This window comes from Procambarus clarkii, chromosome 58 (genome assembly GCF_040958095.1).
Source record: "Procambarus clarkii isolate CNS0578487 chromosome 58, FALCON_Pclarkii_2.0, whole genome shotgun sequence".
NCBI classification, from domain to species: Eukaryota; Metazoa; Arthropoda; class Malacostraca; order Decapoda; family Cambaridae; genus Procambarus; species Procambarus clarkii.
The window spans coordinates 27,366,679-27,381,384 of NC_091207.1; the positions used below are offsets into that span (position 1 = coordinate 27,366,679).

The 14,706-nt window shown below is 37.6% G+C and overlaps 1 protein-coding gene across 1 annotated transcript; it reads left to right on the forward strand.

The window, feature by feature from the left end:
• Positions 1–13,356: 13,356 nt before the first annotated feature.
• LOC138353604 (uncharacterized) lies at positions 13,357–13,779 on the forward strand. Its single transcript, XM_069306801.1, has one exon. The coding sequence runs from the start codon at positions 13,357–13,359 to the stop codon at positions 13,777–13,779; it is 423 nt and encodes a 140-aa protein (XP_069162902.1).
• The last annotated feature ends 927 nt before the right edge of the window (positions 13,780–14,706 follow it).

Genomic DNA, 14,706 nt, shown 5'->3' on the forward strand with positions numbered 1-14,706 from the left:
CACCAAAACCTTCTTCTTAAACTACATCATTATGGAGTCAGAGGACACTCCCTGCAATACCTCAAATCCTACCTTACTGACAGGCTCCAGTATGTTTCTGTGAATAATTCAATTTCTCCCACCCTACCCATCAACATTGGTGTTCCTCAGGGCAGCATACTTGGCCCTCTCCTCTTTCTCATCTACATTAATGACCTTCCAAATGCCTCCCTACACTTCAAACCAATTCTATTTGCTGACGACACAACCTTCATTTACTCCAGTGCTGACCCGCTTGCTCTAAATGCCACAGTAAATACTGAGCTAAATAAAGTCCACCTTTGGCTAACTGCCAACAAACTCACCCTTAACATTGACAAAACTTTCTATATTCTGTTTGGCAATAAATCCTCTAATCAAATAAATCTCAAAATAAACAATACCCAAATTTGTAACAAATTAGATGGCAAATTCCTTGGCATTCTCATTGACCACAAACCGAATTTCCAGGGCCAAATTCTAAATATATAAAAAAAAGTTTCAAAAACTGTTGGCATTCTTTCTAAGATCAGATATTGTGTACCCCGCCCTGCCCTGGTAACTCTCTATTACTCCCTTGTCTATCCATATCTCAACTATGGTATTTGTGCTTGGGGTTCTACTACCCAAAATCATTTACGTCCTCTAATTACTCAACACAAAGCTGCTATTAGGACAATATCCAACTCTGGCCCCAGACATCACTCGGTACCCCTACTCAAATCTCTGAATATGTTAGACATTAAGTCACTGCACATTCTCTCATGTGTATTATACATATATAAAACGGTAAACTGTAATGCCAATCCTGATCTCAAAAGCTTCATAGAAGGTTGTAACAGAACCCATGAGCACCACACCAGAAATAAATACAGTTTTGATATTCCTAGAGTACGACTCAATCAAACTAGAAATGCTCTACAAATCAAGGGACCCAGATTGTGGAATGACCTTCCCAACCATGTTAAAGACTGTACCTCTCTCAACCAGTTTAAGATAAAAACGAAGCTATACCTAATAAATTCCCTGTAACCTACCTTACCCCTCTAATGTCATCCAATGTTTTTTTTGTTTTTTTAAGAGCACTGTTTGTCGACAGAATTGTATTTGTGCTGCTTTTTCAGCTATGTTTTCATTCCATGTTTTCATTTTACTCTTTATGCTCAATTAGTATTAAGCTTTAGTCATTTAAGTTTTTTATGCCCGAAACGCTTTGCGTAATAGTGGCTTTAGGCATTGTATGTACTAGCCCTATCTATAAATACATCACTCTTTGTAAAATCTCTTTTATGTATGTACCTTACCTAAATAAACATTTTGATTTTTTGATTTTGATTTTAAATCCCACAGACGATATACAGGTGGATCAGACACATTATTTTCAGATATTTCTCTGAAATGCAGGGGTGACTGTTCTAACCCTAGTCACGCCACTATTGAATTGTTAGTTTGTTTGTTGGTTGGTGCTGTTTTTTGTTGGAAAAGCACTGGTCCAGAAAGCAATTTGCCTCCAGTAAGCAATACTCAACTCCTTGTTCAAATAATTCAACTTTAGTAGATTTATAGCTTCCTCATAATTACTCGCTGTGAGAGCTAGGTTATTTATGACCTTTTTAGCCTCCCCTTTGAGAAGACTAATCAGGTAAGAGAATTTAGAAACTCTGTCAAGAGAAGATTTGTTATGTATATGAACTTCAAATGAAGTCCAAAATGTGTCCCAATTTTCTTCATCCAGCCCTGCAAATGTAGGTAAGTTTAAAGTAGGTAGACGAACCTCAGGTAATTGATTACTGGATTGAGACATAGTATTATTTGCATTGTATTTATGTTGTTTTACTATATTGGATACTACATTAGGTTTATTTTGAGTCTCACCTTCATACTGGGAAATTTCTGCTAGAATTTGATCTATTTCATCAGGATCAGTTGCAGTTGCATTCAGTAGGTTGAGATAAGACTGGTTTGTAGATCTGACTTGATCAAATTTGAGATCAGCTACTCTCAATGATGTTTGTAGTTGATAGTAAATAAATAAATAAATAAATGTTTATTTAGGTAAGGTACATACATACAAGAAATTTTTACAAAGATTGGTTGACTTATAGGTAGAGCTAGTATATACAATGCCTAAAACCACTATTACGTAAAGCGTTTCGGGCATGGAAAACTTAAATGACAAGCTTAATACTAATTGAGCATAAAGAGTAGAATGAAAACAAGAAGTGAAAACTTAGCTGAAAAAGCAGCACAAATACAATTATGTCGACAAACAGCGCTCTTTAAAAAAAAAAAAACAGACATTGGTTGACAATAGAAGGGTAAGGTAGGTTACAGGGAATTTATTAGGTATAGCTTCGTTTTTATCTTAAACTGGTTGAGAGAGGTACAGTCTTTAACATGGTTGGGAAGGTCATTCCACATTCTGGGCCCCTTGATTTGTAGAGCATTTCTAGTATCATTAAGTCGTACCCTAGGAATATCAAAACTGTATTTATTTCTGGTGTAGTGCTCATGGGTTCTGTTACAACCTTCTATGAAGCTTTTGAGATCAGGATTGGCATTATAGTTTAGCGTTTTATATATGTATAATACACATGAGTGTATTATACTTCAATTCTGATTGAAATTACCTACTTAAAATTATCTGCTAGATAAAGGACCTGCCCGAAACGCTGTGCGTACTAGTGGCTTTACAAGAATGTAAATACTGTACTATCCAATGTATTCTCTCAAACCCAATGTACCTTCTTGTATATATATAAATAAATAAATAAATAAATAAATAAATGAGAGAATGTGCAGTGACTTAATGTCTAACATATTCAGAGATTTGAGTAGGGGAACCGAGTGATGTCTGGGACCAGAGTTGGATATTGTCCTAATAGCAGCTTTGTGTTGAGTAATTAGAGGACGTAAGTGATTTTAGGTAGTAGAGCCCCAAGCACAAATACCATAGTTGAGATATGGATAGATAAGGGAGTAATAGAGAGTCACCAGGGCAGGGCGTGGTACATAATATCTGATCTTAAAAAGAATGCCAACAATTTTTGAAACTTTTTTTTATATATTTAGAATGTGTCCCTGGAAATTCAGCTTGTGGTCAATGAGAATGCCAAGGAATTTGCCATCTAATTTGTTACAAATTTGGGTATTGTTTATTTTGAGATTTATTTGATTAGAGGATTTATTGCCAAACAGAATATAGAAAGTTTTGTCAATGTTTAGGGTGAGTTTGTTGGCAGTTAGCCAAAGATGGACTTTATTTAGCTCAGTATTTACTGTGGCATTTAGAGCAAGCGGGTCAGAACTGGAGTAAATGAAGGTTGTGTCATCAGCAAATAGAATTGGTTTGAGGTGTTGGGAGGCATTTGGAAGGTCATTAATGTAGATGAGAAAGAGGAGAGGGCCAAGTATGCTGCCCTGAGGAACACCAATGTTGATGGGTAGGGTGGGAAAAATTGTATTATTCACAGAAACATATTGGAGCCTGTCAGTAAGGTAGGATTTGAGGTATTGCAGGGAGTGTCCTCTGACTCCATGTTGATGTAATTTAAGAAGAAGGTTTTGGTGGTTGACAGTGTCAAAAGCTTTACGCAGGTCCACAAATAACCCAACAGGGAACTCATTTTTATCAAGAGCTGTATGAATCGAGTTAAGCATACTAATAAGTGCATCGTTAGTGCTTTTTTTGGGTCTGAAGCCATATTGGCAAGGGCTAAGTATATTGGCTAGATATGAGTATAGCTGCTTATAGATTAGTTTTTCAAAAATTTTTGGCAAGTTTGGCAGGATTGATATAGGTCTGTAGTTGTTAACATCTGTGAGATCACCACATTTGTGGACAGGCGTTACTCTCGCTTTTTTTAGAATATCTGGAAAGGCTTGGAGTTCAAGTGACTTGTTGAAGAGCAAAGCAATAGCAGGGGCTAAAGATCTGGAGGCTTTTTTGTAAATTAAAGTTGGTATCTCCTCAAGGGCACTAGACTTGGTTTTAAGGGAAAGGATTATCTCATTGACGTCAGTGGAATTAATAGGCTTTAGGTACAGAGACTGTGGATAGTTACCTGTAAGATAGTCCTTAATGTCAGTACTGGAAGATGGAATATCATTTGCAAGGGATGAACCAATGGAAGAGAAGAACCTATTGAACTCAATAGCAGAATCAGAGGCTGAAAGCTGACCATCGTTATTGGACAGGAGTGTTGGTTTGTTATTTAAAGACTTCTTTGATCCCAATATTTGTGAAATTGTGCTCCAAGTTTGTTTAATGTTGCTCTTTATTTGGGTAAATTTATCATCGTAGTATTTAGTTTTGGCTCGTCTAATTATCTTAGATAGCAATAATGAGTAATTCTTTGAGAATTCTTTGGAGACAATTCCTAACCTATACTTCTTCTCAATGTCATGTTTTTTATTAATGGATTTAAGTATTCCCTTTGTAAACCAGGGATTGTTAAGCCTTTTGGTTGTGACTTGTTTTGTAATCATAGGACAGTGGGTGTTATAATTTTAATATTGACCTGGGTCAACAAAATTGCTCTCAAGTTGACTATTTCCTTAACAGCATGAACTCCTGTATGGTAATCCCCACAATCACTAAACCTACCTGAGTCACTCAAACATCAGCCACTACCTTGGACCACATATGGACAAACATAACAGCTCCCCTTGTATCTGGTATAATCTACGACAGAACACTGACCACTATCCTACCTTTCTCATAGCGAACATGGAAATAACACCACCAAAAAGCAAGAAACTTTCATTTAGGCTAAACAGTGAATCAGCTTTAGACAATCTTACAGAGGCACTTTACAATATTAACTGGGATTCTGAATTCAATAATACCCATGATATAAATTCATTAGCTAACCTCTTCCTCTCCAAAACTCTAAGCCTCTACAACCTTCATTGTCCCCTTCTTACCAAGCAAGTAACTGACAAAAGATTAAACAATCCATGGCTCACAAGTGGCATCCTCACCTCAATCAACAAGAAACATGAATATGAAAAGAAAGTTAGGATTGGCCTAGTTTCAAAGGAAGTAGCTAAAAGGTACTCATCTATGCTTACCAGTATCATAAGAAAGGCAAAACTTGCATATTATGTGAATAGATTCAATGAAGCAAAAGGCAACATGAAAAGCACTTGGAAAACTATCTCTAGTATCCTAGGAACTAAACAACACTCACATAACCAAATAAAACTCTACAAGGATGGGGATATACCGTCAACTGATTTAGAAATGGCAAATGAATTTAATAGTCTCTTTTCATCGGTTGGTGCTAATCTTGCCAGTAAAATCCCACAGACTCAGACACATATTAACACATATCTCTCAGGCAGCTATCCAAACTCTCTTCTCCTTTCACCAATCAGCCCGGCAGATGTTGTGTCCATCATACATTCTCTAAAAACCAAGGCAGGGAACACCAGTGAAATTCCGTCCATTGTGTACAAGAGAGCCTCCCATGCCCTTGCCCCACCCATAGCACTACTGTTCAACAAATCTATAGAGTATCACACCTTCCCTGATATCCTCAAAAAAGCAAGAGTAACGCCAGTCCATAAAGGAAGCAATTCGGCGGACATAAACAATTATAGACCAATATCAAATCTACCCATTCTATCAAAAATATTTGAAAAAATTATTTACAAACAGCTCTATTCCTACCTCGTAAAATTCGACGTACTCGGCCCCTGCCAGTTTGGCTTCCGGTCCCAAAAGAGCACCAACGATGCAATCATTAGTCTCCTTGACATTATCTACTCAGCCCTTGACAAAAATGAGTTTCCGATTGGACTCTTCATTGACCTAAGAAAAGCCTTTGATACTGTTAATCACAACTACCTCTTACTTAAACTCCAGCATTATGGAATCCGAGGCCTTGCCCTTGACTACATCCGATCCTATCTTAGTGACAGACACCAATATGTAACCATCAATGATACAACTTCTTTCACTCTACCAATTACCGTTGGAGTGCCACAGGGCAGCATCTTAGGACCTCTTCTATTTCTTATATATATATAAACGATCTGCCTAATGTCTCTAATATTCTCAAACCTATATTGTTTGCTGACGATACTACCCTTATCTATTCAAACCTCAACCCACATACACTAAATAATGTTGTGAATAATGAATTAAAAAAAGTCCACTTATGGATGTCAACGAACAAACTAACATTAAACATCGAAAAGACTTACTACATCTTATTTGGAAGCAAATCATCAAATGCAATTCAGCTACAGATAGACAACATTAACATCAGTAATAACAGTGATGGCAAGTTTCTTGGCCTATTCCTAGACAAGAGACTCAACTTCAGCACCCACATTCAACACATAACTAAGAAAGTCTCTAAGACAGTTGGTATACTCTCCAAAATCAGATATTATGTTCCTAACTCTGCTCTCCTCTCACTATATTATGCACTTAATCTACCCCTATCTTAATTATGGTATCTGTGCATGGGGGTCTACCACTGCAAACCACCTTAAGCCCATCATCACACAGCAAAAATCTGCTATCAGAATAATAACTAACTCTGCTTTCAGACAACACTCAGTTCCCTTGTTTAAATCCCTAAACTTGCTAAATATTAACTCCCTCCACACATTCTCTTGTGTTAACTACATTTACAAAACCCTGTTCTTAAATGCAAACCATGCTCTGAAACTCTCCCTGGACAGATGTAATAGGACCCATTATCACCTACACCAGAAATAAATATCTCTTTGATATCCCCAGGGTCAAACTTAATCTGTGTAAACACTCTATGCAAATTAAGGGACCTAGTCTATGGAACTCACTCCCAAGTGAATTGAAAAACTGTAAAACTTTTGCCTTATTTAAAAGCAAAACCAAAAAGTACCTAACTTCATCCTCTTAGTTTCCTACACTGAGCTTTAAATTTGCTCTGTACCTAGTGTTACCCAATCTCCTAATTTTTATGTAATATCAAACAACCTTATCATTGTGTTCATTGCTGTCTTCTTTTATGTGCTAGCCATATGCTGTATTGTGACTACCAATTTTTGTCAACTACCATTCAAGCTGTCATTGCAATCAATCTTATATTGTTTCTGCTGTATTGTGCCTACCAATTTGTTGTCAACTACCATTCAAGCTGTCATTGCAATCAATCTTAGCTACCTATGTGCTTTAATATACTGTACCTACAATTTTCTCTCATCTCCTTTTTTTTTTTCATTTCATGTAATCTGTTATCATTTTTTTGTCTATAAATTTTGCAAGTATTTACCTCCTTAAAATTTTCTTAGATTAAGGACCTGCCCGAAACGCTGCACGTGCTAGTGGCTTTACAAGACTGTAATTACCATATTTGTATCCTCACATTCCTTATGTACATTCTTGTATATGCATAAATAAATAAATAAATAAAATAAATAAATAAATAAATTATAAAGGCTAAGAGTTTTTTGAAGAAAAGATTGCACTGCTAGGTTGATGTCCCCTATGTTACCTAACTCGGACTCCCAGTTGACATTATCAACAGCAGTTATAAAATTGTCTATAGCAGTTTCATTGTGCAGTCTAAAACGTAACTCTTGACTCTAGAGGTGGTTTCCTATTGTTAGTTAAGAGAAATGTGGGGTAATGGTCTGTAGTGCTATCGGTGATTATACCTAATAATAATCAAGTAATAGTAATCAATGGGAGTTGCTTTAAACAAAGTGTCAGACTTATTAATGAGTCTGGTTAAATGACCATTAAGGCCAATATAGGTTCTCCTTAACTGTTCAGGAGTAGCCATGGTTGCTTTAAGTCCAAGTTTCATAGGACTTGAATAAGTATTAATAATGAAGCTGGGGTACTTGCTCATTAGTCGACAAGTAAATTGAATATAGCCTAAATTATTCTGGCTAAATTACACTCAGCCTCACTCGAGGTTAAATGTACCTACCTAACAATAAGTAGCTAAGGATTTTGAGCAGCGCTTGAATGTCACCATTAGCTTTCTTCCGGCTACCTCTTCTATATCACCATTAGATGTAATAGTGATCATTCAGCAGCACTCAAAATTCATACACACAAATAATGGATACACAAATTAATTAATATGCATATACTCTAATGAGAGTTACTGTAAAGTTTGAATCCCACCTTTGGTAGGGTCAGCACAAGAATGAATAGTGTATGCACTACTGACTAGTCCAAGACTAGTTGAAAGAATTTCTACCTAAGAAACTACTAAATTATTTAGTCTGCATTTGTGCAAAACTCAGCACAATCACAGCCTAAATTCCTACCTAATAAATGTTGGCATAAATTAGTTTATGGTGCAATAATGTGAATATAGAGTTGTGCTGTGTTTTGGGTTTTTTATATTTTATAGTTTATATAAATGTGCACTTGCACACATAGGGGAAAATACAAATATGTACAGTTAATTTTGGCTTGCTAGCCACAGCCTTTTATGGTGGTTGATTGTGTTGACCAACTTGTCAACTACATGTGACCTAGACTCACGTAACAGGTGTACACCATCTCTTGCCAGGTTTTGCCTGTATGGTCTGGCTGTAAATTGAATGTAAGTGGCATCCAATCGTACTCTCTTCCTCAGCCTAAAGTTTATATATTTGGCAGCTCTTTGGTAATATTCTGACTCACTCCCCAACGATTATTATTGCTTAGTTGGTGAGGTTCCACCAATGTGAACACTACTGAACTGCTAACAAGTTTAAATGAGGAAATTATTGTTTTAAGGTGATTAACTACCTCAGCTGGGTGCTGAGTAGGATGGATGTCATTACCACCTAAATAAATAATAGTCAGATGGTGAGGCCACTCTAACGCTGGTGTTAGTGTGGAATTATTATAGAAATTGTGAGCTGCTGCTCCTGGTGACCTGAAGACTCTTACCTCAGTTTGAGGTATAGGTCTGAGTGTTGTAGGTAATTGACTGTGTCCCACTAGTGCTACTCTATACATGAGGTATAAGCAGCAAATAAATTGTGTGTATTAGGTTGACCTATGTGGTACACTGCCGGTAGCCACAATTAATAAAATGTGGTTAGCCTAGATTACTACACACAGTAATTAGTTATGATTATGTATTAATTGTAATACATCCGGTTCGATAAGGACCATATTTTTGTGTTGGGAAGAAAGCTTACTCTCTATTAATTGATTGATATATATTTAATAGATTAATTTAAATTAATCGAAGGACCACCCTATTTTTACTGAAAAGGGAAACAGAATCCTTATGGATTCCTTTGTCCATAAGGAATAAACTTAATTCCTTATGGACGTACTTATTGTTTGGGGAGATCGCGTGGCGTAACGATGGACAGTGCACAGTAAAAATATATATATAGAGATCTCATGATATAAATAATACTAGGGCACTTAACCTGCTGGTTGTCCACCAAAGCAATCCTAGATTGCTACTGGAGCAATTACACGCTCCTAGGCCGATTAACAGCAAGGGCCTAACGTAGAATTGATGGAAATTCGACTCTCCCGTGAAGCACGATGTGATTGTTGGCGTCACTAGCTAAGAATGAATAATGGCGTCGTCCTCACGTCCTCTCTCCCTCAAGCCCGTCTCACGCATTCACAACAGAATTTAATAATCACAGATAATTTTTTTCCGTGTAATTACTGATGTAATGCGTTAATGAGAACAGGGTTGCAATTGTAGGGAATTAAATAATATCATATTCTCGTTAAATGGTGTTAATCAAGAAATGGAGAGAAATTTTATTTCCTCCATAGCATTCGTACGTAACAGAAAAAACTGTTACTTGATGATAATCTCAGTTAATAACTCTCGGTTTTGGATTATTAGGAGTCATATTATCCGTAGTTAATTATTCTCGTCCTCCCCACCATCCCCCACTTCCCTGTTCCCTTGTCTTCCTTACCATTCTCCTCTCCCCTGTCCCCTCGTCCCCATCATCCCCCACTCCTCAGTCCCCTCGTCCTCCCCACCATTTCCCCCACCCCTGTTCCCTGGTAATCCCCACCATCCCCCACTCTCGTCCCCACCATCCCCCACTCTCGTCCCCTCGTTTTCCCACCATTCCCCAATCCTGCCCTTTCGTCCTCCCCATCATTCCCCACTCCCTCACCCGATGCATTCCCAAATGATCCTCTGTTCCCATCAGAAAATGGGAACATCAAATGATCTGATGTTCCCATCACTAAAAAATAAATGGAACAGTTAAAAAAGCGAAATGAAAAACGACAATAATGAAAAAATAAAAAAATAAACTATACCTACGAAATTAACAGTATGGTAAACAACATAACTCAATTCCAATGCAATGTCATACAAAATAATTAAATTAAAATGAAAATAAATTGAAATCTATGAAAATTCCATTTATCAATGTAATTGGAAACATCAAAATGACATTGTAGCATATTTACTATAGCGTATGTTGCTCTTACATGCAACAGATGGTGCTGTTTAAAAAATTTGTTTTTACCTGTCACAGTTATAGCATCTATATAGTATATAAAAATATGTGCGTATTCGACTGGAACGTTGTGTCAAAATTTCAAAGCAATCGGTAAAGAGGTTTCGAAGATTTCCTTCACATGGAAAACACATAAATAACACAGTTTTTCAGAAAAAACATGTTTTTTTCCCGTCACAGACATGACATCTACATAGTATGTATATAAAAACAACGCTCGGATGTGAATAAAACGTTGTGTCAAAATTTCAAAGCAATCGGTGAAAAACTTTCGGAGATAAGCAATTTTGAACAAAAATCATTTACATTTTATTTACATAGATGTGTGGGTTGGGGTCTAAATAGATGATGGTAGTATCATCAGCAAACAATATAGGTTTAAAACGTTAGAGACATTAGGCAGATCATTGATGTATATGAGAAATAAGAGAGGTCCTAGGATGCTGCTCTGTGGCACTCCTACGGTTAATGGTTGACTGGGAGAGGTTATATCATTGATGGCTACATATTTTTGTCTGGCACTAAGATAGGATCGTATATAGTTCAGGGCAAGGCCACGGATTCCATTATGGTGGAGTTTGAGTAGGAGGTAGTTATGGTTAACAGTATCAAAGGCCTTTCTCAAGTCAATGAAGAAGCCAATCGGAAACTCATTTTTGTCGAAGGGCTAATTAGATTATATCAAGCAGACTAACAATTGCATCGTTGGTGCTCTTTTGGGAGCGGAAGCCAAACTGACCAGGGCTCAGTATGTCAAATTTTACGAGGTAGGAGTAGAGCTATTTGTAAATAATTTATTCAAATATTTTTTAGAATATGGGTAGGTTATTTATATTGGTCTGTAATTGTTCATGTCTGCCGGATTGCCTTGTTTATGAACTAGTGTTGATTTATTGTGCATGATTATTGCCCGAGTATCCTGTTTGGAACTCCTGTGACCCTTTGGACACCGACACTGTTAACATTGCCGTGTTAGTGATTGACTGTCAATCGTGTTTAACTAGGTTTTGTCCACGACTGAATTGGAATCGATTAGTTAGGCGTCAAGAGTCTCGTTAATGCGACCATAGCCTTGCTGACGTCAATCTAGAGTAAATCAAGCACCCATTGTATTAGTGGTTAAGCGTAAATAAACTACTGTTAAGCATTAGGCGGTGTTTCCGTTGAACTACTTCTAAATACTGCCATTACTATTCCTTTAGCTCCAGGTGTCTTCAACACCGAGTTGCCTATTAATCACTAAACTATAAATGTGATGAGGACCCTTGGAGTTCCTTAATTTGCTTCAGTTCCATTGAGGAGATTCCCACGACCAACGTGGATCTCTACCAGGTGACTAGGTCTCAGAGAAGGCTCTCAAGAACTCTTACTCGACCGTGCTCCTAGGCCCTGTATGTATGCTTGCGTATTTTGCTGGATTCCGACCCATTCGGGAAGCGTCTGCCATATGCACATTGGTGACATTGCACGCAATTGCAGTCAAGATAAAAGTAAAAAACACACAAGTTATAAGAGAATAATGGCCAATAACGACAATCTCAAGCTTATACAATGGATTGTCCAAAGATTAAAAAAACAAAGCACAAACACTCAGAGCAGTGCTTCTAATGGACAACATTGATATTGTTTTACTTCAAGAAACACATCCCAGGACTAAAAGAAGTATTAATATCCCGAGATATCAAGGTTACCACTGCCCAATTGTACAAGGTGGCACCAGAGGCACTTCAATACTAGTAAGATATTATATCAATGCCACGGCAATTACAGACCTGCCTAACTGGTGAGAACGTCGACATTATGGGAGCTAATCTCACTATGAGGAACTCAATGCTGTCCATTTTCAATGTATACAGGAGCCATAGAGAACAGAATATGGATCTCTCTTCAATCTTTGATGTTGGGTCACCACACTTACTATCATCTCGGGTGACTTCAACGTTCATAGTGAATTACTACCTGATTCGCCAAGAACCGACGCCCACGGAAGACATATTGAACACCAATTGGGTGAAGTGCCTAAAGTCAGTCTGCTTATTTCGACGGAACCAACCCCATATTGGTGGGAGAAAGCTGAACCTCACGTTTGTCTCAAACAGTATTTATGAGTTGTGTCATTGGTCAGTTGACCATGTTCTGACTAGTGACCACTTTGCTACAAAAACAGTTATTAATATAGCACTACCTCCTAGACCTCCAGCTCCCGAGCCCAGATGGGATTTTATCAGAGCAGATAGGACGAAATTTCAGGAATATCTCGAAACTTGGCACCAAAACTACACTCCTCATGATAACACCGAAGAAATGGAAAAATATTTAGTAAATGCAATAAAAATGCAGCAAATTACGCCTTCCCCAAGAAAAAAAAATTCCCAACAACATAAAGAAAATTGGTATTACTGTGATAGGATCAATAACAGACTAAATTGTGCCCGAAAGAATTTCAGAGGAGACAGAACCGAAATTAATCTAGGACTTCTTAGAGCTGTCCGAGATCATGTGCATGAAGAAGAAGCAAAAATTGGAAAAGAAAAATGGTTCGAGTGGTGTGCCAAGCTAAATCAGCATACATCCTTGGGCGACATCTGGAGGCAGATCAACAGGGCCAAAGGAAAATCGTCTCCTGCTCCGCCCCATCATGTTCATCCAGAACAAGAAGCAGAAAGACTAGCAAATCTATTTGCTTCAAGAGCCAGTTCCACTCAACTTCCACAAGCAAATTTGACTCACTAACAAAATATGCAAGCGGCAAGATGGATAAAAGTAGACGATGCTTTAGCCTAACCTAACAAAATAAACCAATCTTTCAATCTGAAAGACCTCAGAAGAGCTACGAAGAATACTAAAAGCACAGCTTCAGATGAGGACAAGATCACTTACAACATGCTGGTCAAGCTAGGAGAAAAAGGTGAAGAAGCCTTCTTGAATCTCATCAACAAAGTTTGGGTGACAAGAACTCGACCATTATCTTGGAACAGTGTAATTATAGTTCCCATTCCAAAACCCAAAGACCCAGAAAATCCAAGACCCATCTTATTAACAAGCTGTCTGGCCAAAACTGTGAAAAGAATGACTGTTAATCGAATTGAATGGAAAGACAAACTACTGCACCAAAATATGTTTGCTTACAGAAAAGATGTTGGTACCACAGAATGCCTTACCTCCATCCTGGATCAAATTAATTACAAACCAGGAATCCATATTTATCTTGACCTTGCAAAAGCCTTCGAGCTAGCCAGTGTACCAGTTACACTGTGCTGCCTGGTTGATAAGGAAATCAAAGAACACGCTATTGCATTTGCCTAAGGAAGTCTATTCAGCAGAAAAGCAAAGGTCAAATTTCAAGATTCAAGCAGTTAGGTTATTCATTGACTATGCTGCTCCTGCCCTTACTTCCCTCAGTGATAACCAATGAAGGGAACTCGAAGTGTCACAAATTGATGGCCTCAGAACAATGCTGGGAGCACGTAGCAGGATGAGCCAAGAAAATCTAAGCATGGAAACTAATTTGCCCGCCTTAGAAAAGAAGCTCAATCAAAACATAGCCACCATAACAGCAAAACTTGTTGGAACTACCACCAGACTGTCAATCAAAGATAGCATACACAGATCGCTTCACAGACACCTTCAATATAGAACAAGTACATGGACAGATATCTAGTCAAGATTCTAGAGAAAGTAGACTTGAAACGGACCATTAGAAACAAAGGAGAAGATAGCCCATATCAACACTTTCGATAGCGTCCTCCATGGGAAGAATCTAGTTTAAAGATAATCATTGAAGGATTACCAGTTAAAAAATCAGCATTTGACTCATAGAGGATCAGAGTAGTCATAGGAACATCAAATGGAAACCCTCTCAAGACCTACAACCACTCACATATTTACAGATGGATCAGTTGATCAAGAAAAACTTGGTAAACATTTTGATGATATAAATGCACTTCTTACAGCACTAGGTACTAAACTATCTTTCATCATTTTAACAGAAACTTGGCTAAGTAATGACTATACCCAACTCTACAATTTAGCTGGTTATAAAGCCATTCATAACTGCAGGCCTAATAAAAAAGGTGGCGGTACAGCAATATATTACAAAGATACCTTCACTTGCAATAGTGTCATTAGTGATAGAGACGACTATTGTGAATATACCTTTGCCAAGTTCTCCAGTAAATCCCTTAAATCCTCCCTGATAATCGGTGCCATGTATAGATTTCCTAATACCAACAT

Bases quoted from the DNA above. Each gene is read 5' to 3' on its own strand.
- LOC138353604 (XM_069306801.1), top strand. From the start codon at position 13,357: ATGCTGGTCAAGCTAGGAGAAAAAGGTGAAGAAGCCTTCTTGAATCTC.